We start from the raw sequence: 27,724 nt of genomic DNA on the forward strand, positions 1-27,724 counted from the left end.
AATGTGCACATTTTATTGAGACATCTCTGATGAAATTAATTAGGACCAAAATATAGGTAATTTTAATGCTGGATAACTGTATATGTCACAATATAGTTATTTTTGCTGGAATTTTTTTTATTAAAAATGCATTCTATTTTTAAATTTTAGATATTGTGACAGTAAAAGTGTCTCAGAACTTGTGCGTTTCATTGTGAGATCACTGGCAAAATTAATAAAATATAAGTAATTTTAACAGTATCTATCACTTATAGGAGTATAATCAAATTATATGAGTATATATAATATAAGTATACAGCATATCACTATTATAATGCAGTATAAATCACTATTTCTGCTGGAAATTGTATTAAAAAAATTGTTCTATTTTATATTTTTAGATATTGGGACAGTAAAAGTGTCTCAGAAGATTGTGAGATCACTGAAAAAATTAATTAGGACCAAAATATAAGTATTTTTAACGCAGTATAACAGTATATATCACATTAAAGTTATTTCTGCTGAAGACTTTTATTAAAAATTCATTTTATTCTTAAATTTTAGATTTTGGGACAGTAAAAGTGTCTCAGATGATGTTCCTGTTCCTTTGTGAGATATTAATTAGGATCAAAATATAAGTAATTTTAACACGGTATATATCACAATATAGTTATTTTTACTGGATTTTTTAAATTAAAAATTTGTTCTATTTTTAAATTTTAGAGATTAGGACAGTAAAAGTATCTTAGAAAATGTGCACATTTTATTGAGACATCTCTGATGAAATTAATTAGGACCAAAATATAGGTAATTTTAATGCTGGATAACTGCATATGTCACAATATAGTTATTTTTGCTGGAATTTTTTTTTAATTGAAAATCTATTCTATTTTTAAATTTGAGAGATTTGGACAGTAAAAGTGTCTTAGAAAATGTGCACATTTTATTGAGACATCTCTGACGAAATTAATTAGGACCAAAATATAAGTAATTTTAATGCTGGATAACTGCATATGTCACAATATAGTTATTTTTGCTGGAATTTTTTTTAATTAAAAATGCATTCTATTTTTAAATTTTAGATATTGGGACAGTAAAAGTGTCTCAGAACTTGTGTGCGTTTCATTGTGAGATCACTGACAAAATAGGAGTTAGGAATTAGTATAAATAAACATCATTCATGTAACGGTTTATTTCTGAAATGTTTCAGTTGGATGTTCATCTAATAACTTTTAAATATTACTTCTCGTTTCAGAACGTTCAGAGAACATTCAAAAGTAACGTTTGCAGAATGATAAAATGGAATGTTTTCTTAACGTTAGAAAAACATTTTTAACTTTGAATGTCCAGAGAACAATCAGAAATTAGTTTTCGTAACTTAATAAGAACGTTCAAAAAACATTCTCACTACGTGTTTTTGTTAGCTGGGTTCATCTCTCACAGTCGCGATAATATATTTACATTTTGTAACGATATAAACATGAGAATTGCTATATATAACTCTAAGTCCAGCTCACACGTGTGTCAGGTTTATCTGACTTTAGTGACACAGCAAAACAAGCCAATGCATCGTCATTAGAAGAGCAGATCAGAACGTCTGTGTCGCAATTCCTCCTGTACGTGTGATGAATATCTGCAGCGCTGCGGTCAGCACTGAGTGTAGATGATGTGATAATGGAGATGGTCAGATTTGATAAGTCCAGGGATCTGACGGGAGGAAGTCGGGTCGTGAGAAAGGAAGCCAGCGCTGAATCCGATTACATCAAACATCAAACACACTTCTGACGGATTCGCGAATCATCGGACACAAACTTAAAAGAGTGCCAGTGTTGTTTCTGATAGGAAAACTAGAAATGGACACAAATGAGAAGATCATTTGATGATAAATATTTCATATTAAGATCTTAGGATTACTGAGCTCTTTCTCAGGAGAAACAATTGTGATTTCCAGAGAGGATCGAAAAACATGTTTTTAATAGCTGCCAAACCAGAGAGACAAAACTGGGCCTTCCTAAAACACATAAATGTCTGTGGTTGATGGCTATGGAAGCTTGTTTCTGCCACGGAGTAAAAAAAAAAAAATCTAACTTTTGATCTCACAGAGTTTATATCTCAGAATTCTGACATTTTGAGGAAAAGGACAGAATTGCGAGAAAAAGTTCTCCGAATTATGATGTGAAAAATAATCAGAATTGTCAGATGTAATCCTGCAATTGTGAGAAAAAATCGCTATTACCTTTTTTATTTATTTATGTATTATTCCATAGCTTGGATAGATGGCAGAGCGACAACCAGAGAGGAAATATATGGATAATGATGAAGAAATTTGGCAGTGATTCACTGTAAATGAGCAGTAATGCATGACTGAGGTGTGATTGTCCATGTACCCGATCCACACACACACACACACACGTGTGATCGGAGGGAAGGAGACTCCTGAGCTCCGTTTGGGTCCCACTGACGCCACACACAGCTCCCTTCCCCCCGAAACCACATCACACACACATCAAACACACACACGGCCCACGAGCCCTTCTGCTTCGACTTACAGTAACACACACACACTCACACACACACAGTCCTCCAGTGATACACATCAAAGATTCTCTTAAAAACCCAGTTTGCCTTTTTAAACTTCCCATTTTTCCAACCCACTCAATTTCATTTTATTTAGTTCTTTTTCCACTTTTCTTTCTCTCTTTTTTTTTTTTTTTTTGGCAACAGAATCAGCAATCACACACACACACACACACACTTAGTTCCTTTAGGGTTTTTTGCCGTCTCTGCACTTTCAGTGACTTTAATTAGTGTTTTTAAGACTTTACTTTAGATTCACATTCACATGCAAATTAAATCAAATCAAATGAATGTGGACTGTGATATATATACACACACAGACGCAATTACTCACACAGTCTATCTAGACTTCTGTGTTTATTACAAATAGCTACTTTGTGGCTGACATGGATGGAGTATATATATATATATATGTATGTGACGGGTGAAGTGAATAACGCTGATCATCTCTTCATCACGGCACCTGTTAGTGGGTGGATATATTAGGCAGCAAGTGAACATTTTGTCCTCAAAGTTGATGTTAGAAGCAGGAAAAATGGGCAAGCGTAAGGATTTGAGCGAGTTTGACAAGAGCCAAATTGTGATGCTAGACGACTGGGTCAGAGCATCTCCAGAACTGCAGCTCTTGTGGGGTGTTCCCGGTCAGTATCTATCAAAAGTGCTCCAAGGAAGGAACAGTGGAGAACCGGCGACAGCGTCATGGGTGGCCGAGGCTCATTGATGCACGTGTGGTCCGATCCAACAGACGAGCTGCTGTAGCTCAAACTGCTCCAGAAGTTAATGCTGGTTCTGATAGAAAGGTGTCAGAATACACACAGTTTGTTGTGTATGGAGCTGCATATGCCCATGCTGACCCCTGTCCACCGCCGAAAGAGCCAACTGGACACGTGAGCATCAGAACTGGACCATGGAGCAATGGAAGAAGGTGGATGGCCGGGTGCATGTGCGTCGCTTACCTGGGGAACACATGGCACCATGATGCACTATGGGAAGAAGGCGAGCCAGTGTGATGCTTTGGGCAATGTTCTGCTGGGAAACCTTGGGTCCTGCCATCCATGTGGATGTTACTTTGACACGTACCACCTACCTAAGCATTGTTGCAGACCATGTACATCCTTTCATGGAAACGGTAGCCTATTTCCTGGTGGCTGTGGCCTCTTTCAGCAGGATAATGCTCCTGACACAAAGCAAAAATGGTTCAGGAATGGTTTGAGGTGTTGACTTGGCCTCCAAATTCCCCAGATCTCAATCCAATCGAGCATCTGTGGGATGTGCTAAACAAACAAGTCCGATCCATGGACTTAAAGGATCTGCTGCTAACATCTACAGATGCACACCTTCAGGGGTCTAGAGGAGTCCATGCCTCGATGTGTCAGGGCTGTCTTCAGTGTCACATGATCCTTCAGAAATCATTCTAACATGATTAATTGCTGCTCGGGAAACATTTATGATTATTATCAGTGTTGAAAGCAGTTTCATATTTTTGTGGAAACCGTGATACATTTTATTTTTAAGGATTCTTACATTTAAATTTTTTGCTTGACAAAAAAACCTTGTTTTCAGCTCTGAGATGATGTTTGTGTGCAATATCCAAACATTTCCACAAGGTGGCGCTCAGTCCTGAGTTATGCTGAACATGAGAGAACACAGAAACCTGCCCTGCAAAGATCAAACACGCTTGATGTTCTTCACGGAGCGAGTGGTTTGAACCCTCGCATTAAACTACACAAGCTGCACAACTGCAGATCCTGTAATGACTTGAGGTAGAAATGCCTTTTGAGTTTGTAAAAGCTCTCGCCACGGATAGCAGGCATATTTGTGAAACCCCAACACTAATTTCTCAGCGAATGTTGCAACTGATGTGCAGCAAACCGACGTTCACATTATTGCGCTCAAAGAGCTTTATTTAGCCCCCGCCCCGCCGTTAAAACTTCAAAACCCGCTTTTTCCCTCTCGCGCCGGGCCCTGAGAATGTTTTAATATTCACCCACCGCTATTGTGCGGTCTGAGCAAAAGTACAAAATAAAGAGCCACATCAGAAAGCCTGGAAGATGTTGCAAACATTTTCTTGCGTCGGGAGATTGGAAAAAAAGACGAGGAAAACAAATTTGGGGGGGAAGCAAAGGTATTTATAGTGTGGTGTGAGAGATTTGAGACAAGACAGTAATGACGAGGGATTGGTTTGAATCAGAATGTGGTGTGTATTTGCGATCATAGACTCGCTGCGACATTCCTGGACTGCAGCGCTAACCAGAGACACACACACATGCAACGCAGCTGCACACACACACACACATGTAAAACAAGCGCATACAGTACACACAGATACACTGTGCACGATTGCGGTTCAGATTGTCTCCGGTTTACAAAAATGAACATTTGAAAACAAAATTCACTTTGAAATCTCTATTGTTTCTCTGCAGTGAAATTAAATGCTTTCTCCTGCTTCTCGGATGTTTCTCAAACGTTTGTCTGCAAATCAAAAGCCAGAGATCTCAATGTGAACATTTCCTCATGACTAATGACCTGAGCTATGCATGGCAATAATTGACTCATCAAGTAAAGTCGAGCGACCTACATTCACACACTGAACGCATTTTTTACACATTGAGAGTTTGTGGCAAACTTAAATACTGATGCTTTATATTTAAAACCTGAGACCAGAGAGGCATGATATTTTCTATACACGTATATGTAGATGCAAAACCACAGAAATGCCAAATGAAAGTAAAAAACTGCCTTTGGCAAGTCAATAAAACAGTTGGCTCGTCAGCATTTTATTAATTGCAGCATAAAATACATGGTTTAAATTACAGTCCGAGAGCGATAGAATGATCCGCACGGAGGTCATTAAATGACGTGAGCTAATCAAATCAAAATCAAAGACACGAGCGGTTACTGAAGAAAACATCTGTCTTAAATTGTGTCTTCTTACTATTTTTACCTCATCATGTATCTTCAGTTTATCTACGGAGCCCAAAGTTTTTCTGTCCGAACTGCGACGACACATTCTTGACTTTGAGCCACCGGGACAAAAAATAAACATCTTAATTTTGTTTGCTTGTATTTTCCCAGCTAACAGGGACGTTCTCAAAGTTATGAACAAATGTTCTTCCTCTGACGTTAATAGAATGTTTGGTCTGGTCTTTAAAAAATGTTCTCAAAACGTTAGCACAAAAACATTATTTTTACATTGTTCATAGATCGTATGAGCGTTCGTCGTTTTTTTCCTGAAACGTTTCAGTTGGACATTCATCTTACACTCTAAAAAATTCTGGGTTAAAAACAAACCAAGTTGGGTTAAAATGGACAAACCCAGCGAATTGGAACTTTTAACCCAGCAAATGGGTTGTTTTTAACCCACTGAATTGGATCTTTTAACCCAGCAATTGGGATGTTTTAACCCAGTGAATGGGATGTTTTAACCCAGCGAATGGGATGTTTTAACCCAGCAAAAGGGATGTTTTAACCCAGCAAATGGGATGTTTTAACCCAGCGAATGGGTTGTTTTTAACCCAGTGAATGGGTTGTTTTTAACCCAGCGAATTGTATCTTTTAACCCAGCGAATGGGATGTTTTAACCCAGCAAAAGGGATGTTTTAACCCAGCGAATGGGATGTTTTAACCCAGCAAAAGGGATGTTTTAACCCAGCGAATGGGTTGTTTTAACCCAGCGAATGGGATGTTTTAACCCAGCAAATGGAATGTTTTAACCCAGCGAATTGGATCTTTTAACCCAGCGAATGGGATGTTTTAACCCAGCAAAAGGGATGTTTTAACCCAGCGAATGGGTTGTTTTAACCCAGCGAATGGGATGTTTTAACCCAGCAAAAGGGATGTTTTAACCCAGCGAATGGGTTGTTTTAACCCAGCGAATGGGATGTTTTAACCCAGCAAATGGAATGTTTTAACCCAGCGAATTGGATCTTTTAACCCAGCGAATGGGTTGTTTTAACCCAGCGAATGGGATGTTTTAACCCAGCGAATGGGTTGTTTTAACCCAGAGAATGGGTTGTTTTTAACCCAGCGAATGGGTTGTTTTTAACCCAGCGAATGGGTTGTTTTTAACCCAGCGAATGGGATGTTTTAACCCAGCAAAAGGGATGTTTTAACCCAGCGAATTGGATCTTTTAACCCAGCGAATGGGATGTTTTAACCCAGCAAAAGGGATGTTTTAACCCAGCGAATGGGTTGTTTTAACCCAGAGAATGGGTTGTTTTTAACCCAGCGAATGGGTTGTTTTTAACCCAGCGAATGGGTTGTTTTTAACCCACTGAATTGGATCTTTTAACCCAGCAATTGGGATGTTTTAACCCAGCGAATGGGTTGTTTTTAACCCAGTGGGGGTTTTTTTTTAACCCAGCAAATGGGATGTTTTAACCCAGCAAATGGAATGTTTTAACCCAGCGAATTGGAACTTTTAACCCAGCAATTGGGATGTTTTAACCCAGCGAATGGGTTGTTTTTAAACCAGTGAATGGGTTGTTTTTACCCACCGACTGGGATGTTTTAACCCAGCCAATGGGATGTTTTAAGGCAGTGAATGGGATGTTTTAACCCGCAAATGGGTTGTTTTTAACCCACTGAATTGGATCTTTTAACCCAGCAATTGGGATTTTTTAACCCAGCGAATTGGATCTTTTAACCCAGCGAATGGGATGTTTTAACCCAGCAAAAGGGATGTTTTAACCCAGCAAATGGGATGTTTTAACCCAGCGAATTGGATCTTTTAACCCAGCGAATGGGATGTTTTAACCCAGCAAAAGGGATGTTTTAACCCAGCTAATGGGTTGTTTTTAACCCACTGAATTGGATCTTTTAACCCAGCAATTGGGATGTTTTAACCCAGCGAATGGGTTGTTTTTAACCCAGTGAATGGGTTGTTTTTACCCACCGACTGGGATGTTTTAACCCAGCAAATGGGTTGCTTTTAAGCCAATGAATGGGTTGTTTTTAACCCAGCCAATGGGATGTTTTAACCCAGCAAAAGGGATGTTTTAACCCAGCAAATGGGATGTTTTAACCCAGCGAATTGGATCTTTTAACCCAGCGAATGGGATGTTTTAACCCAGCAAAAGGGATGTTTTAACCCAGCAAATGGGATGTTTTAACCCAGCGAATTGGATCTTTTAACCCAGCGAATGGGATGTTTTAACCCAGCAAAAGGGATGTTTTAACCCAGCGAATGGGTTGTTTTTAACCCACTGAATTGGATCTTTTAACCCAGCAATTGGGATGTTTTAACCCAGCGAATGGGTTGTTTTTAACCCAGTGAATGGGTTGTTTTTACCCACCGACTGGGATGTTTTAACCCAGCCAATGGGATGTTTTAAGGCAGTGAATGGGATGTTTTAACCCAGCATATGGGATGTTTTAACCCAGCAAATGGGTTGTTTTAACCCAGCAATTGGGATATTTTGTTTTAACCCAGCAATTTGGTCATTTTAACCCAGTGAATGGGATGTTTTAACCCAACATTTGCTGCTGGGTAGTTTTATTTAACTCAACTATTGTTTAAAATCACTATATTTGTTGCTTAAAATGAACCCAAAGTATGTTGGAAATTAACATTTATTAATGTTTGATAAATGATTTATGAATATGTTTAATGAATAATAATTAAACAATAAACATTTATTAAATTGCGTATTAATAAGTGTTCACCTTTTGGTTGTTATTGTTGCCTCTAGTAATTATGTGTGATTTTTAATTTCCAACCTATTTTGTGTTCATTTTACGCCAGCCATATAGTCATTTTTAAATAATAGTTGAGTTAAATAAAACTGACCAGCAGGTTGGGTCAAACATTTAACCCAGCATTTTTTAGAGTGTATGTTTTTTTTAAATGTTACACTTGTTACATTTGAATGTTCTTGGAACACTCTAAAACGTTTCCATAATGAATGATAAAATGGAATGTTCACTTAACGTTCGCATAACCAAGAAAAAACAGTAAACATTTAAAAATGTCGAACATTCAGAGAACATTTAGAACTAATGGTCACATGACGTTTGCCAAACATTCTTAGAACAAATTTTTGTCAGCTGGGTTTGTTTTGGTGGCTTGAAGTGGAAATAGTGACAGATATTTTCTTTTGTATCATGGCAATCATCCAAATGATTATCTTAAAAACCTTTTTCAGATCATCAGTTGTTCACTGGATTTTGAGTTGTCTGCATTAAAAAGTGAAGGCAGATCTGAATGCAGTGGATTATAAGATCAAAAATGAAACGTGCATGGATGAATCGTTCACAAAAAACATGTATTTACAAAATAGATTTGAATTTTACATGCAATCAGAGAAGTGACATGAAGAGAGATAAAATTCAACAAAAAAGTATTTATTAATGAAATAATACGAAATACACTTTCATGGCAAATGTTAAAATATTTCTTCTCCCTGTATGTGCACACACCATACATAAACTGCTGTATGATGTTGTTTTTTAATGATAAAATCTACTGATATCATTTCCTTTTTCACCCACAGCCCCAACAAGCCAAGTTAGGTCAGTTCTAACCAGTTTATTTCGAGCCATTTCACACTCCTGGTTTGAATGATCTCTATAGCAGAAAAAGAAGCCGAGATCTGCTCAATACGGCATGCTGTCATAAAGCACAGCGCCGTGTGCTGCGAAAAACTCTTTGTCATCGTGCTTCTGGCCAGATTTCAGCGCAGGGAATTTCCGCCGCTGTCGTTTGAATATCTCGCACCATCTGAGTCAGGGGTCGAGCGTCTCTCCCTTGTCATTTTCACTCACACACGCTCGTGACATACTAACATCCTACTCCTCTCATCTTCATGCAAACACTTTCTTAACAGCATGTTTTCAGGTTTTGGTTGTTGTTTTTTTTTGGTTTGCTAAATCACACCTTTGCAGTCTGTCGTTCTCTGCGCTCGCCGGGTCTGGTCAGAGCTGAAGGTGTTTCTTCCCGTGGCATTTACGGGAAACCCTGAAATATGTGATTCAGCGGGGCCAACCCTGATGGAGAGTGTTTTGCATTCTCAGTTCAGTACTTGCTGTCATCAAGTCACTGTGTAGAGTTGAGCGACGCAGCAGCAGATCCAGAATCGGGCTTTCTGTGTGGAAAAGGATTGGATAAAAAGTCACTTACTTCGCTTGTGTATGTTTAGGGCACTTCTTCAGTTCACTAAACCAGGGACTGCGAACACAGAGGTGTTTTACTGCACTTTACTGTAATCGAAGGCCTCATGTGATCATGCATAACTAATGAAAACGTGCATTTACACACCAGAAAATGTCCAAGTAGAATAAAATGAATATTGCGGCATCATTTAGTCATCCTCAAGTTGTTCCAGTGGATATTTTGAAAATATATTGGTGGGGTTTTTGTTTTTCATTCAATGTCAATATAAAAAATCAAATATACTTTACAAACAAAACTTTTCAGAAAAAGACATTAGTTGAGATTTAACTGTTTAAAACTGTTTAACTGCACACTTTAAAAATGAAACATATTTTATGGGTTTTGACTGCTGTTTAGTTTTAATAATTAACTTTAAACTATCAAATATCAAGTGTCAAAGAAAGATGCACAAACAAAACATTTCAGAAAAAGATTTAACTGTTAAAACACTAGAAAACTCTGGTTTGTGTTTGTTTGTTTGTTTGTTTGTTTGTGGCTGGTGTTGCTAGTGATTCTCTACACCTATGAACTGACTTTATACAGATACTAGAAATCACCTGATTTAAACGCACTGACACTTCAGACGTGAGGAAGAACTGTGATGTTTGTGAAGAGAAAAAATCATGTTAGACACTCGATCTGATGAATCACATTAACATTTACAAAACTGACAGATTTGATGACTGGGTATTTGTTTGTGTGGCTTTAAAAGAAAACAAACTGAGCATGAAGCGTCTATAATTATTGATGAGGCGAAAGAAAAACACTTGAGAAACAGCGGCGTGTGTGTGTGTTTAAGTAGAGCACATTTGAACTGGATTGCAGATTTCTTCTGAACACAAATGCACAGACGAACATCATTTCACTATTCCTAGAGTACAGATGTATTGCTCTTTCATGGAATTATATCTGTTATCTTTTACTGAAATATCAGTTTGGTTTCAGATGTTTCTCCTAAAATCCCAGAGGACAGAAAAAAACGCTGGGTTCGAAGAAAGAGAAACAGAAACATCATTCAGGACCAGCTTGATCTGAAACATTGGTTTCTGGGCAAACAAGAGCCTCGTTTGAGACATTGTTGAGATCTCTTCTGACAGACACACATGAGATTCATTGGCTCTCCATTAATCTACTGCTGTGCTGGAGATGAAGGGATGTCATGAGTGATTCATTGTTCTTACGGGTTTGGAACTCATCTGATGAAGCTTCACACACTCCCAATATCTCTGTCACAAGAAACAAATCTTTTTAATATCTCAGTTGTTTCTTTAAAACAAAAAAATTAATGGAAAACAAATGTGGTTATCAGCTTTTTGTCCTAATGAAAAGACCCCAGCAATCTCACACGTGTCTCAGGAGAGATCTCAATAATGTCCAGAAAAGTTTTGCTTTGCCAAGACGTCAAAGTCTGCCATTAAACGTCAGAGATCTCAAAACTAAACCACTAGATGGCAGAAGAACTTGCTGCACTTTCCAAAACATCCATTTTTTAAGATGAACGTGGAAATTTGGCCGATCTTTAACGTGATCGCGGACAGCAGATCGAGGGAACGAATTTACTAATTCGTTCCCTCGATTTGATAAATCATACACACAGTTTATAAATCAAGGAAACAAAATAGCAAATCATGCTCACAATTTAGCAAATTGAGGAAACGAAATAGAAATCATGGCCACGATTTAGGAAATCAAGGAAACAAAATAGAAATCATGCGCACGATTTAGGAAATCGAGGAAATAAAATAGAAATCATGCGCACGATTTAGGAAATCGAAGAAATGAAATAGAAATCATGGCCACGATTTAGGAAATCGAGGAAACGAAATAGAAATCATGTGCACGATTTAAGAATTCGAAAAAACTAAATAGAAATCATGCGCACGATTTAGCAAATCGAGGAAACGAAATAGAAATCATGCGCACGATTTAGCAAATTGAGGAAACGAAATAGAAATCATGCGTACGATTTAGCAAATCGAGGAAACGAAATAGAAATCGTGTGCACGATTTAGCAAATCGAGGAAACAAAATAGAAATCATGTGCACGATTTAGCAAATCGAGGAAACGAAATAGAAATCATGTGCACGATTTAGCAAATCGAGGAAACGAAATAGAAATCATGTGCACGATTTAAGAATTCGAGGAAACGAAATAGAAATCATGCGCACGATTTAAGAATTCGAGGAAACGAAATAGAAATCGTGTGCACGATTTAGCAAATCGAGGAAACGAAATAGAAATCATGCGCACGATTTAACAAATCGAGGAAACGAAATAGAAATCGTGTGCACGATTTAGCAAATCGAGGAAACGAAATAGAAATCGTGTGCACGATTTAGCAAATCGAGGAAACAAAATAGAAATCATGTGCACAATTTAGCAAATCGAGGAAACGAAATAGAAATCGTGTGCACGATTTAGCAAATCGAGGAAACGAAATAGAAATCGTATGCACGATTTAGCAAATCGAGGAAACAAAATAGAAATCATGTGCACGATTTAGCCAATCGAGGAAACGAAATAGAAATCATGTGCACGATTTAGCAAATCGAGGAAACGAAATAGAAATCATGTGCACGATTTAAGAATTCGAGGAAACGAAATAGAAATCATGAGCACGATTTAGCAAATCGAGGAAACGAAATAGAAATCATGTGCACGATTTAAGAAATCGAGGAAACGAAATAGAAATCATGTGCACGATTTAGGAAATCGAGGAAACGAAATAGAAATCATGTGCACGATTTAGGAAATCGAGGAAACGAAATAGAAATCATGTGCACGATTTAGGAAATCGAGGAAACGAAATAGAAATCATGTGCACGATTTAAGAAATCGAGGAAACGAAATAGAAATCATGTGCACGATTTAGGAAATCGAGGAAACGAAATAGAAATCATGTGCACGATTTAGGAAATCGAGGAAACGAAATAGAAATCATGTGCACGATTTAAGAATTCGAGGAAACGAAATAGAAATCGTGTGCACGATTTAAGAATTCGAGGAAACGAAATAGAAATCATGTGCACGATTTAGCAAATCGAGGAAACGAAATAGAAATCATGTGCACGATTTAGGAAATCGAGGAAACGAAATAGAAATCATGTGCACGATTTAAGAATTCGAGGAAACGAAATAGAAATCATGTGCACGATTTAGGAAATCGAGGAAACGAAATAGAAATCATGTGCACGATTTAAGAAATCGAGGAAACGAAATAGAAATCATGCGCACGATTTAAGAAATCGAGGAAACGAAATAGAAATCATGTGCACGATTTAGCAAATTGAGGAAACGAAATAGAAATCATGTGCACGATTTAAGAATTCGAAAAAATGAAATAGAAATCATGTGCACGATTTAAGAAATCGAGGAAACGAAATAGAAATCATGTGCACGATTTAGGAAATCGAGGAAACGAAATAGAAATCATGTGCACGATTTAGCAAATTGAGGAAACGAAATAGAAATCATGCGTACGATTTAGCAAATTGAGGAAATGAAATAGAAATCATGTGTACGATTTAAGAATTCGAAAAAACGAAATAGAAATCATGTGCACGATTTAAGAATTCGAGGAAACGAGATAGAAATCATGCGCACGATTTAGGAAATCATGGAAACAAAATAGTAAATTGTCCATGTGATTTAGCAAATTGAGGAAACTAAATAGTAAATTGTCGGCACGATTTAGAAAACCGAGGAAACGAAACAGTAAATCATGTGAACAATTTACTTTTTTCCTGCGTGTAATGTGCGTGGCTCCGTAAATATTTGATGTTTTTAAAAATGTCGTAGATTTATGTAGCAAATGAGAATTGCTGAAATAATTGACTATATTTTGAGACAAAGGTCTTGTTAATGGTTTTCAGTTTTGTTCAAGGTAATTAAAGCAACAGAAGAACATGTAAAAGTATGGTGTTTGGGGTAAACAGCGCCCCCGCTGTCAGGGCAAAAGACAATAATTAACATGATAATAAACAGCTGGATGAATTTTCTTTTATTTATCAAAAAAAAAAAAAAAAATAGTCCAAATGTTGCTAAAGTGATTTGATCAAGTATTAACTTAGACATTATTAAAAACATCATTTTAGCTGAAGTATTTTTATCAATACTGTGTCTGTGGGGTAAAAGGCCCTCGCCACCTCATACATTTATACGATTTCTAAACAAAACAAACCACTTTTATGATTCATTTTCACACAAAATCTGTTGCTCCATAAATTTTGTTTTGCAGTCATACACTATGGGAGTAATGAAAAGCAAATTTTTCTTAAGGTGTGCCTCTAGCCCCGTTGTACCATATATATACATATATATATATATATACATACATAATGAAATAAAGCAAAATACATTCTCATGTCCAATTGAATATTCAAGTCCTGTAAATTGTCTGTAAGCATGTTCACAACCCTTGAGCCATTTGTGTCTATTTTTATTTCTCTTAATGAATTTTAGGAGAAACATCTGAAACCGAGTCAGTACAGTAAGTGGAGTGTGAAGGAGAAATAAGCCCTCTCGCCCCGCACGTCCTGCGAGTGACACACACTGAAAGAAGGTGATGCTTGTCATAAGCGTCGGGCACCTGCGTTCAGCTGAGGAAGCAGGCTGTTATCAGACCTTATCAGAGCGTACGTGAAATGACTGACCTTCCCCATGACTTACAAGACACTCGTATGCAAACAGCAACAAACGATAAGTACGGTGTGTTTTGGCACATGTGACCCCGGCTTCTGGGACAAGCGGAGGCTGTGCCGTGGATTGTGCGGATGACGTTTCTATAGTATGAGAGCCGTGGGAGGCGTTGAAGCTGTGATGTGGTGTGTCTGTGACTCATTGTCATAATGTGAAAATAGCCGAGTCAGACAATTCACTGCGTGTTGTTGAACTTCTCCGAGACGTTCGAATTGTTGGATATTTTCTGAAAGGATACTAATCACGGATCGCGGCGCACGTGACCTCGCCGAAGGTAAAAGTACATGTGGTTTGGCTTTTAATGCAGATTGTGTCTGCTGTGACCTTTGCTATTTTCTGTGTGGCGAAGCTCTTGTTGCTCATCATAATATTTGCAACTTGACCTTTTAAACCAGCAGCTTGTTCTAGTAAGTTGCACGGGTTAAAATGACACATCTTCTTTTTGAACGCACTGCTTCCTTCTTGTGTTCTTCGCCTCACACTTTCATGCTCATAATTCATGTTTTGTCATTCAACGGCTGTTTTAGGTGAGTAAATAAATGAGAGTAGAATGAAATAGTGTGGATTTTGTGTTGGCAAGAAACGAAAGTTTTGAAACGCCTCCATCCAGCATCAAACGACACCGATACTCCTACTGCTGCTCGTTTCTAATTCCCGTCTGATGTTTTCACCTCAATGTAACCACATGCTTTTAAAAAGGAAAAGTAAAGGTGTGAAGTGCATACTGAACTGTTTCCTGAGATAAACTATAAACTCACTCAGATAAGAATATCTACTTCACTTTTTATTTTCCAGCTGAACACGTAAAATATAAGTGGATGTTTTGTAAATATCTTCAGAACATGGATCAGATAGAAACGCAGCAGTTCATGATTCAGATAAAATTACTAAAATAAGATGAGAGAAGAAAACACCTTGTTTTTTTTACATGCAATTTTCATTTAGTAAAGATTGGGACCAAAAAAAAGCATTAAACTTTAATTGGCAAAGAGAAATAAAAACATAAAGATATTTAAAAATTTCAATATTTTTTTATTATGTGACAGTTCAACTATCACCGATAACAAATATGCATATTTTCCATGACGTCTGCCATTAAACCATCATCTGAGAAGCGGTTCAGTGATTCACACACACACACACACACACGCAGTGAGGAATGTGTTTGAATCAGACAGATAATGTGAGCCGTCCTGATGGATGCGGCCGCTGTCACTCCAGCAAATTACTCTGTAATGCGGAGCAGGCCCGGTTCTGCTGCGCTCACAACCCCTGCTGCGCTGACAGGGAAACCCCTGCGCCATCGCTTATGATGACATATTCATTTAAAACACATTAATGCATGGAAATACTCAGATCAGACAGCCGAACAAAAAATGTATAAATAGTTCTGACACTAACAAAAACATTCTCAGGGCAAAAGCATGACATTGATCACTAGTTTAGATTCATCCATTTATTCTTTAATATTAATAATATACACAACTTTCTGAAAATTCTAAAATTATCACAAACGGGAATGATGTAGAAAACACGACACAAATGAAAACTCTCGTCTGTTTGAGCTTCTTCGTTGTTGTTCAGATTCCAGCTCTGATCGCTCATTCATCAGGTGCATCATGGGATATCTGAAACACGAGTGAAGACGAACAGAGATCTACAAAACTATATATATTAGTACATGTTACACACACACACACACACACACACACACACAAATATAATACAAAAATATATTAGTGCTGTCAAATTTATTAATCATGATTAATCACATTTAACATAAAAGTTTGTAAATGTGTGTGTGTGTGTGTGTATATATATATAATATACATACATATATACATATACCTATATAAACGAATATTTACAAACTTTTGTTAAATGTGATTAATTGTGATTAATTTGACAACACTATATATATATATATATATATATATATATATATATATATATATATATAGTACATTAAATATATATATATATATATATATATATAACTATAGTATATAATTATAATATATAAGTATATATATATATGTATACATATATATATATACATATATATATGTGTGTATATATATATATATATATATATATATATATATATATATATACAGCTATGGAAAAAATTAAGAGACCTCTTAACATTGATTTCTGAACTTGGAGTGGTCTCTTAATTTTTTCCATAGCTGTATATATATATATATATATATATATATATATATATATATATTAGTCCAAAGCTCTTTTTTGACCCATTTTTTCATCAGACCAAACGTTTGTTAAATTGAAAATAGTAGATAGTAGTGAACATACTCAGTGCAGTATTCAGGAAGTACACTTCATTCCAAACACATCAAAAAATAGGGTGAATTCAGTTCAACCTCATATGCATAGACACACACACACTCTCTCTCACACACACACATGCAATATATCATTGAGATCAACATGTTTTTAAGGTCATGACAAGCAAATTCCGTCATTGTGTCGATAACACACATACAAACATGTGTTTCCATATGAAATGAAAGCTGCTGGGTTCGATCGCCGCTGATTTGCACAGTCATAACTGGAAAGACCCTGATCAATATATGCAGTGTGTGTGTGTGTTTGCATGCTTCCGCAGCGAACCGGTGGGAACAGCACGTGTTTGACATATACGTTGAGCAGAGGTGTATTACTCATGCGTTAGCAGCAGTGGGTCTTCACACACACACACACACACACACTGCATGCGTCAGCACTGCATTGTTTGTTCCATTACAGTCGAATTGAAACTCTAGCTTCCTGCTCTGCAGTACCAACTGATTAGAGACACTAATAAACTCACACAGAATGATGAAAGATCGACCACAACACAGTCCTGCGCTGTTTTAACGCCACTGGTATTTTTACACTCGAGTGTACTTGAAAGTTCAGCTCTTTTACGTGAGTGCCAACAAGTATTTTATATGCATTAATCAAGTTCTTTACATTTGCATTTTTGACATTGAGGAAAATATTTATGTGCCACGATACCAGCAATATTTCAGAGATTTAATTAAACATTGAAAGCACAGATGCATCACAAAAACACTTTACTGCTGTTTATGGGAAACAAAAAAATAATGCTTATAAAAATGATAATTTTATAGTGAGTGATTGCAAAAATGAATTGATGATTAAATGTCATATTTACTAGTTAAAGTTGATCAAAGCATGAGAAATAATGTCCAGTTTCACGATGTGAAAGCGTTCGCTCTCGATTTCGCTTCGCCCACGGATGCTCAGTCATATGGTTCTTGATGAATATATAAAAACATTAAATAGGTTACGCGACTGAACTTTAAAAAGCTGCGATCTCGTGTCTCTTGCAGACTAAATAAAAATATGTCGTCCTCCTAACAGCTTTCAGGCCTTCGTTTTCTCAGGCGCTCTTCACCCAAAATACTGCACACCCCAATTCCCATTTGGGAAAATTATAATGCCGTGATTCTGCGGCTGCCAATCCATTCAAGTGTATTTATAAATGTATAAAAGCCAGCTGATGTAAATCACAGCCTGTTCTCTGTTTAATCAACTTCATGTTGCACATTTGTGACTTTTTACGAGGTTTAAGCGATTAGGCCGAATAAAAATTCAAACATTAAACACACATCTGTGTGTGTGTGTGTGAGGATTCATTCTTTTATCTAATGCTGAATCACTCAAAAAAGTCTTTACAGTCTCATTGCTCACATTTTCACTCATTTGCTTTAAAAACACGTTGCATTTGTGCTTTCTGAGAAGTTCACACTTGTCGTGCTTTTTCATCTATTCCGTTTTTTTTTCTCACAAGATCTTAATCTTCACAACTAGGGTTGAAACTGCTTATATTAAATTCCTGAAACTCTTTACATGTTGTGCATGAAGGTTAATTTTGTTATCATCATTACTTTTTTATAATAATTCAATAAATAATATAATAATAAATAATTATTTTCAAATAAATGAGTGAATACATAAATAAATACTGTGGCAAAACTTCCTTGGAATTGATCAATATATACTGTACCTTCATGAATTAATGCAATGCAAGTCAATTTGGATAAAATCATCAAAAGATTTGATAGATACTGAAACGAATGTATTGCTCATGTTAACTAATGAGACATTACCTGTTGATGTTACACTTATAAAAGTCATTCCTTAGATCGAATTTCTGCAATGCAATTTAATTTTTTTTGAATTGTAAAATGTTTGCATTCACACTGGATACTGAGCATTGCTGAAACGCTGTTGTCTGTGTCGTCAGGTGACATCGAGCGCTGTCTGGGCTCTGAAGGGGAGGATGAGGGCAGTGTTTGGGGGATGGAGGTTCTGGACAGCAGAGATGCTCAGGATAAAGTAAGCCTGACGGCCAGCGAGGGGACGGAGCCCGGCAGTCCCGCCCCGTGTGCCCTGAGTCCCCCGGCGGAGAGCTGGATCCACACCCAGAACACGCCCCGCAAAGACCCCGAGCGCTGCGACGGCAGCATGTTCAGTAAGTCTCTCTCTGGCCGACAGGAATTTGAGGTGAAACAAAGACTCCAATTAAAACCGAAAGGGTTTTTACAGTCTGTTGTTACACGAGAATCTTTTGAAGAACTTTTTATACTCCAGAATAAAAGATCTGAAGAAACTATAATGAAACATCAAGAACCATTTCAGGACGCTATACCGCATTAAAAATGGATGAAAACTCTTTCCCCACTCATTACTTGATCAGACCGAAAGTTTGTTTGCACAGATCAAAAATGCAAAATAATAAAAAACATTTCCACAGTGATGTCTGGATGCCACACATATGCTGCACGTCTAGGTCAAAGTCGCAAAAATAAAAGTGTTAAATGTTTCAGACGGCTTCATATCATTTCGAGGAAATATTAGTGTACATTTTCAGTGCAGCATTCAGGAAGTAGTACACTACACTCCAAACACAGTGGACAAGGATCAAAAAATATATTTTAATTTAATAAATATATTTATATATATATATATATATACCCATTCAAAGGTGAGAAAAACACTAATTTTTCTTTAAAATATTTTTAAAATTGGCATGATTCTTTATATATATATATATATATATTTATATAAAATTAAAATATATTTTTTTGATAATTGTCCACTGTGTTTGGAGTGTAGTGTACATACTCAGTGCAGCATTCAGGAAGTAGTACACTACACTCCAAACACAGTGGACAATTATCAAAAAATATATTTTATTTTAATAAATTTGCACCTTTGAATGGGTCTGTACAAAAATTAAAAATGCAAATAAAAAAGTATGTTAATAATAATGTCATGTAACAACAATGTGCTACATCAGTGACATGCATTTTTATTTCACATTTTTAATTTTGACAATGTCAAATATCAAGTTAAAAAATCACACACACACACATATATATATATATATATAATGCCAATTTTAAACACTTAAAAAAACTAAAGTGTTTTTCTCACCCTTGCACAGGTCAGTACTTTGTACAAAAATTAAAATATAATGTCATGTGACAACAATGTAGCATACTCAATGTAGCCTACACTCTAAAAAACTGGGTTAAAAACAACCCAAGTTGGGTTGAAAATGGACAAACCCAGCGATTGGGTTAAATGTTTTATTTAACTCAACTATTGTTTAAAATTACTGTATTTCTTGCTTAAAATGAACCCAAAATATGTTGGAAATGAACATTTATTAATAAATTTAATGAATAATAATTAAACAATAAACATTTATTAAATTGCGTATTAATAAATGTTCACCTTTTGATTATTACTGTTGCCTCTAGTAATTATGTGTCTGATTTTTAATTTCCAACACACTTCGGGTTCATTTGAAGTCAGCCATATAGTCATTTTTAAACTATAGTTGAGTTAAATAAAACATTTAACCCAACCACTGGGTTAAAACAACCCACTCGCAGGGTTTGTCCATTTATAACCCATCTTGGGTTGTTTTTAACCCAGCATTTTTTAGTGTAAAGTGATCTAAAGTGCCATTAAAACCCAGTTTTAATGAAGCGTTTTTCTCACTCTTGAACAGGTGTGCACTTTGCATGTGTTTTTTATTTAATCAGGGACTTTTAGAAGCATGTCAAAGACCAGTGCCCTACATTCATGTGAGCTTCCTGTGTGTGTAATCACACAATATGACATGACACATTTAAGAGTAATTATCATCATCATCGCTGTAATGACTCTCATTTCCACCGCCTCCGTGATTCTGACGATATTCGTGTCAGTGACGCTCAGATAAAGTTTAAACATAAAACTGCTGTGCTCATCAAGCTCCACGAGAACCGTCATAATATTTCCTCACATCAAACGAGGTGATGGTCCTCTCTTCTGAAATCAAAACTGAGCGTGTGAGCGTTTTCCCTTTTGTTCGACGGAGATCAAACGCTCGCGGAGTTCGCCTACAACAGCCTATTTACGGCGCTGAACCGCGCGGACTCTTCCACGGCCACATGAGAGAGAAACGCGATGCCAACATCTGCAAACATTTGACAAATCGTCCTCAGTCGCAGCGCTGGCATCCCTCCTCACGCCTTTCTGCTTGTATTTTAGTCTTATTGGTTTCAAGGGAGAATTTGTGCAACATTCGAGAGATTTTCTCTCAAGTTAAAGCATCTTTCATAACGAGAGTCACACAACCTCACAAACATCTAAATGAATGACAACAGGCTGATACGAGGACACAAATTACTGATAAAAGTACAAAACCGTGTTTAAATGCTTTCAAACAACCGTTCAGATTGTTGAATTCACTGCTCTGTTTATTTTATTTTATTATTTTTTTAGGGGGTAAATGTACTGTAATGCAAGTAATAATAAATGATTAAAAAATATAAACACTCTATAAAACAAAAAATGATGTACCTTCAAAAAATATTGTACATTTTATTGTATGTTGTTTTGTTGCGTTTACAAGATCAGGGTTCTTTTTGTTATCAAAAAAAAGAGGACATCACCTGTTTTTGTACTGTGATTCATTACCGTGTTGAAAGCTTCAGAGATTGTGGTCATACGAACAGCCGTGTGTCTCTCTCAGGTCAGACTGACGCCCATGTGATCGACGACGCGCCGCATTACGAGTCCATGGTGCAGCTGAGGAAAGTGTCGCACCTGCTCAGCCCGATTCACGTACAACAACACAACGGGTCCGTGAGCGCGTACCATTTAGACGGCGTTCACGACGACATGTCACCTGTCTGCTGGTCACCGGGAGAACACGGGTCACCTGAGGGCAAAGGTAAAGGTTAAAGAGCCGCTGCTTTGATAGCTGAATCAAATTTGCTTCATGATTGAACTGAACTGAATCAACACTGAACCGAAATGTACAAAACCGTCACACAATGTCCCTTTCCTCAGACGGCGGACCCTTAAACTCTGACGGCCCACAGGCGCCCGTTCAGACGTGCCCGTATTGCCAGCGGACGTACCGGCGAGACGCGTCTCTGAGGGAACATATGAAGTTCTGCCAGGACCGGGACGGAGGAGACAGCGTCTGCCCTCTCTGCGGGTTCAGTACGCCGTACCGCGCGCAGATGGAGCGGCACCTGACGCTGCACAGCCAGACCCACGAGAAGGTACAGCAGACACACGCATAACCAATGACACGCATGCAGACGCGCAACATGTGCTAACTGCTCATGATTCCACGTATGTCCCAGAATTCCTTGTCTGAGACCAGTATGGAGAACAGGAAGTTCAAGTGTAATCAGTGTGGAAAGGCCTTTAAATACAAGCATCACCTCAAAGAGCACCTGCGCATTCACAGCGGTAAGAAACTCAACCAGTGAATCTCACCAAAAATAACCACGTCATGTTCACCCTGAATCACATTCTGCATAAAGAACATCAGTATAAGCACTTCTCTGCCTCGACATTATTTTTAGGCAATTGAAGCACATTTATATGCTATATTATTATCGCTGTGAGGGGGAAAAACTATAAATAAAAATAAAAATATTCTTCATACTAATTACCCTGTCTGGACACAATTTATTACAATTTTAAAAAATCATGCTTTGGTAAATCATATGTATGACATAAAAGTCAGAAGTATGGCGTATAAAGTTAGAAATATGACAAAAAAAACAATAGAAATATGATAAAATGTCAAAATATTGGATATAAAGTTAGAAATATGGCATAAAATGTTAGAAATATGACAAAAAACGTCAGAATTATGGGATATAAAGTTAGAAATATGACAAAAAATGTTAGATATATGATAAAACGTCAGAATTATGGGATATAAAGTTATAAATATGGCATAAAACATTAGAAATATGACAAAAAACGTCAGAATTATGGGATATAAAGTTAGAAATATGACAAAAAATGTTAGATATATGATAAAACGTCAGAATTATGGGATATAAAGTTATAAATATGGCAAAAAATATTAGAAATATGATAAAACGTCAGAATTATGGGATATAAAGTAATAAATATGGCATAAAACGTTAGAAATATGACAAAAAATGTTAGAAATATGATAAAACGTCAGAATTATGGGATATAAAGTTATAAATATGGCATAAAACGTTAGAAATATGACAAAAAACGTCAGAATTATGGGATATAAAGTTAGAAATATGACCAAAAATTATAGAAATATGATAAAACGTCAGAATTATGGGATATAAAGTTATAAATATGGCATAAAACGTTAGAAATATGACAAAAAACGTCAGAATTATGGGATATAAAGTTAGAAATATGACCAAAAATTATAGAAATATGATAAAACGTCAGAATTATGGGATATAAAGTTATAAATATGGCATAAAACATTAGAAATATGACAAAAAACGTCAGAATTATGGGATATAAAGTTAGAAATATGACAAAAAATGTTAGAAATATGATAAAACGTCAGAATTATGGGATATAAAGTTAGAAATATGGCATAAAACATTAGAAATATGACAAAAAACGTCAGAATTATGGGATATAAAGTTAGAAATATGACAAAAAATGTTAGAAATATGATAAAACGTCAGAATTATGGGATATAAAGTTAGAAATATGGCATAAAACATTAGAAATATGACAAAAAACGTCAGAATTATGGGATATAAAGTTAGAAATATGACAAAAAACGTTAGAAATATGATAAAACGTCAGAATTATGGGATATAAAGTTTGAAATATGGCATAAAACGTTAGAAATATGACAAAAAATTTTAGAAATATGATAAAACGTCAGAATTATGGGATATAAAGTTAGAAATAAGACAAAAAATGTTAGAAATATGATAAAACGTCAGAATTATGGGATATAAAGTTAGAAATATGACAAAAAACATTAGAAATATGATAAAATGTCAGAATTATGGGATATAAAGTTAGAAATATGGCATAAAACGTTAGCAATATGACAAAAAATGTTAGAAATATGATAAAATGTCAGAATTATGGGATATAAAGTTCAAAATATGGTATAAAACATTAGAAATATGACAAAAAACGTCAGAATTATGGGATATAAAGTTAGAAATATGACAAAAAATGTTAGAAATATGATAAAACGTCAGAATTATGGGATATAAAGTTATAAATATGGCATAAAACATTAGAAATATGACAAACGTCAGAATTATGGGATATAAAGTTAGAAATATGACAAAAAATGTTAGAAATATGATAAAACGTCAGAATTATGGGATATAAAGTTAGAAATATGATAAAACGTCAGAATTATGGGATATAAAGTTAGAAATATGGCATAAAACGTTAGAAATATGATAAAACGTCAGAATTATGGGATATAAAGTTTGAAATATGGCATAAAAAGTTAGAAATATGACAAAACATCAGAATTATGGGATATAAAGTTAGAAATATGGCATAAAACGTTAGAAATATGATAAAAAGTCATAATTATGGGATATAAAGTTAGAAATAATGGCATAAAACATTAGAAATATGATAAAAAGTATGATAAAAAGAATTATGGCATAAAATCTTAGAAATGTGGCATAAAAAGTCAGAATTATGGGATATAAAATTAGAAATATGGCATAAAAAAGTAAGAATTATGGTATATAAAATTAAACGTTTTGTCATAATTATGACCTTTTGTTATAATTTTACTTTGTAAGTTATAATTTTGACTTTTTCTCATAATTATGACTTTATGAAATGGGCTTCCATAGAAAAAGTGACCTGGAGATATTTTGACAGTTCTCATGAGATTCAGTGAATTCCTCAAACACATCCATTATGATTCTGAACAAAACAAAAAATAAAAGATGATGATAAAGAAACATGCATAAGAATAAAAATATACCAATCAGATACTGTTAATGAAAATCAAGTGTTTAATTTGGTGTTTTTAATATGCTTTAAAACAAGCCATGTGTAAATTCATCAGTATTTTCTCATTTAAACTGCAGTGAGCCAAAAAACACCCGTTTCCTACCATCACAAACATGTGACCAATCCCGTCAGCGAGAGGGCGGAGCTTTTCTCCACTGACTTTCTGCTTCAAACATGCAGTGTATGGCTGAATTAAACCAATATTTCCACTCGCCACTGTGTAGAGTTTACTAGAGCTGAGCGAGTGGATCAGTTAATCTGAGCTGCTGTGAGCGAGTGGAGGCGGGGCTAATTTGCATATTCATGAATCCGCGTATACTAAATGAAGCAAGGGTGTCGAGTTACATCCAAGCTATTTTAAGGCATTAAAGTATTTACACAGGAAAAAACATTTAAATATGTCATTTTGATAATCGAAGAAGAGTTTTAAGCAGGGCTTAAAAAATTCAGTCATTTCACTCCGAGCAGAATCGGTATTTTAACGTTTCTGTTCCAGCATTCCTTCTGTATTATTAACGTATTAATTATTATTATTTTGTTTGCATGTAACCTACTTAATAATAATAATAATATTAATACATACAGAATTTTATTTATTTAAAAACAAAGAGAGAATTTGCCGTCTTAGCCAATAGGCCTACAATTATCTTTAATAACAAGATTCTGTCCAAATGTAAACCTATTAAACCAAAGGAAAAACTATCAGAGGTTTATAAAGTATTTTTTCAAGATATTTTAAAATGTTTGCTGCATGGTTAAAAATACCGACGCTATTCCTGAGAGGAAAAAAGATATGTCGCGTATATGTCACATTATTACATTCAGAAATAATGTCAATTATCGGTAAATAAAATAAAATGTTTACAAATAGCCTAGCCTATATATAATATAGGCTAATAATGTTTATAAACATAAATTATGAATAAAAGTGCCATATTTTATTTGACCACAAAACCTCTAAAGTTAACAGCCTATTCAAGCTATAGCTACGTCAAGCCAAAACAATTTCTTTTCTTTTTTAACGCCATTCCAGCTACTGCTATATTCAAGACGAGAAACGGGTTTATTTATTAGAAATAAAACTAAATAAGATGCTAAACGAATTATTTAAAGTGAATCTGAAGCCTAACTTTGGTTGACTGCCAAATTAAAAATATTAAAAAGAACGAAAAAAGAACGTTTTAATGGCCATTTCATATTAGCGTTTCTAAATTTGATTAAATTACGATTAAATTTGATTTCGTTTCCGTTTCTGGTTATGTTCTGGTAAAAATGTAGTTTGTTTCCGGTTTTCGTTTTCGTTCCTTGAACCTGTCCAGTTTTAAAGGATAAAATGACGATCTTTGTATGTTCGTTTCTCCTGCGCAGGTGAGAAGCCGTACGAGTGCTCGAACTGTAAGAAGCGTTTCAGTCACTCGGGCTCCTACAGCTCACACCTCAGCAGCAAGAAGTGCCTCAGCGGCGGCGCGGCGGCGAACGGAGCTCATTTCAACGGACACTCCCATCACGCGTACATCTTCCCATCGCCCACGTCGCCCCCTGTGGTCGGCGGGAGAAACGGCAGCCGAGGAAAGGGATCTCCGTACGGCGCGCTGGGCCAGTACCCGCTGGAGTCCGCCGTGCCCGTTTTGAGCCGGTCGTGGGACCCCGCGGAGGATCTGGCCATGAGGACGGGCGTGTTCAAAGGCACCACGCTGCTGCCGTTGCTGCAGTCGCGCAGTAAGTTCGAACACCTGCTGCAGGAGATGCTCCGCCGGGAGGTGGGAGACGAGGCGCGCAAAAACGACAGATCGCCCGCGCGCAACAACGCGCACCTGTCGTCGCCCCAGCGCGCGTCTTGGCATTCGGTCCCGCAGCAGATCCTCGTGCCTTTACCGACGCCCTTGCAACTAGCGCAAGATTCCCCGCACAAACACTGGCCGGGTGAAGAAGGCGGCCCGACGTCACCGACGTTACCTGAACGCCAGCACCTGATTGGCTCGCGGTTTGGCTCTCCTCCTCACCTGGACCTGTCAATCAACACATCGCCGCGTCAATCAAGTCATCACATTCAGAACGAACCTTTAGACTTGTCCATCCCTAAACCTCATTCGGCCTCCGCCGTGCCACGAGAGACCAGAACTTGTAACGGTTACTCGCCGCACCAGGAAAGACGCAACGGCGAGACCGCGTTCAAGAGACTGACTCCGCCCTCCCAGCAGCAGGTGGGCGGGGCTTATGCAGCATCGCCGCTGTTCAGCAGCACGGTGTTCAGCAGCTACCCTCTCTTCAATCACATGATCCCGGGACACAACGGCCTGACATCACTTCCTCTCACGCCACCAACACCGAGCCCAGGCTTCCTGTCTCCAGTGGCGTATATGGTGGAGGCGGAGTCAGAGTCGATGCTGAAGAGAATCCAACATGAAAGACATTCATTTATGGTGAGAGCAAACACTCATAACGGCACACAGATATATAATACTGAAAATAAAGACTACTGCAGAAATGTAATATGTGATATTCGTTATATCAAAGATGTGTTCTAAATATGTATGATACATTATAAAAATAAGATATTCAATACAATAGAAATTGTTTCTTAATATGTAAAATACAATATAAAAAATAAAAATAATATTCATTATAACAAAAATGCATTCTATATATGTATAATAAATTATAAAATTAAAATGACATTCATCAGAACAAAAATGTATTCTAAATATGTATTATAAAATTTAAAAATAAAAATATGATATTCATTATAACCGAAATGTATTCTAAATATGTATAATAAATTATAAAAAATAAAAAATAAGGTATTCAATACAATAGAAATTGTTTCTAAATATGTATAATACAATATAAAAATAAAAATATAATATTCATTATAACAAAAATGTATTCTAAATATGTCTAATAAAATTGTAAAAATATATAATATTCTTCTTCACATTTTATTCTATATATAATAAAATATAAAAACTAAAAATAAAATA

General features: G+C 36.3%; 1 protein-coding gene across 3 annotated transcripts in view; it reads left to right on the plus strand.

Moving 5' to 3' along the window:
• LOC125273391 (zinc finger E-box-binding homeobox 2-like) overlaps positions 1-27,724 on the plus strand; it is a 45,154-nt gene that overhangs the window by 11,350 nt on the left and 6,080 nt on the right. For 2 of the 3 annotated variants that reach the window (XM_048198684.1, XM_048198686.1), the window contains exons 3-7: positions 18,682-18,909; positions 21,466-21,666; positions 21,786-22,003; positions 22,088-22,196; positions 26,112-27,166. In XM_048198684.1, coding sequence (XP_048054641.1) covers positions 18,682-18,909; positions 21,466-21,666; positions 21,786-22,003; positions 22,088-22,196; positions 26,112-27,166 — 1,811 coding nt within the window. Of the gene's footprint in view, positions 1-14,322; positions 14,680-18,681; positions 18,910-21,465; positions 21,667-21,785; positions 22,004-22,087; positions 22,197-26,111; positions 27,167-27,724 lie in introns of those variants that run through there. The other variant, XM_048198687.1, reaches the window with a different exon arrangement.

The sequence above is a fragment of the Megalobrama amblycephala genome, linkage group LG8 (genome assembly GCF_018812025.1).
Source record: "Megalobrama amblycephala isolate DHTTF-2021 linkage group LG8, ASM1881202v1, whole genome shotgun sequence".
Taxonomy (NCBI): Eukaryota; Metazoa; Chordata; class Actinopteri; order Cypriniformes; family Xenocyprididae; genus Megalobrama; species Megalobrama amblycephala.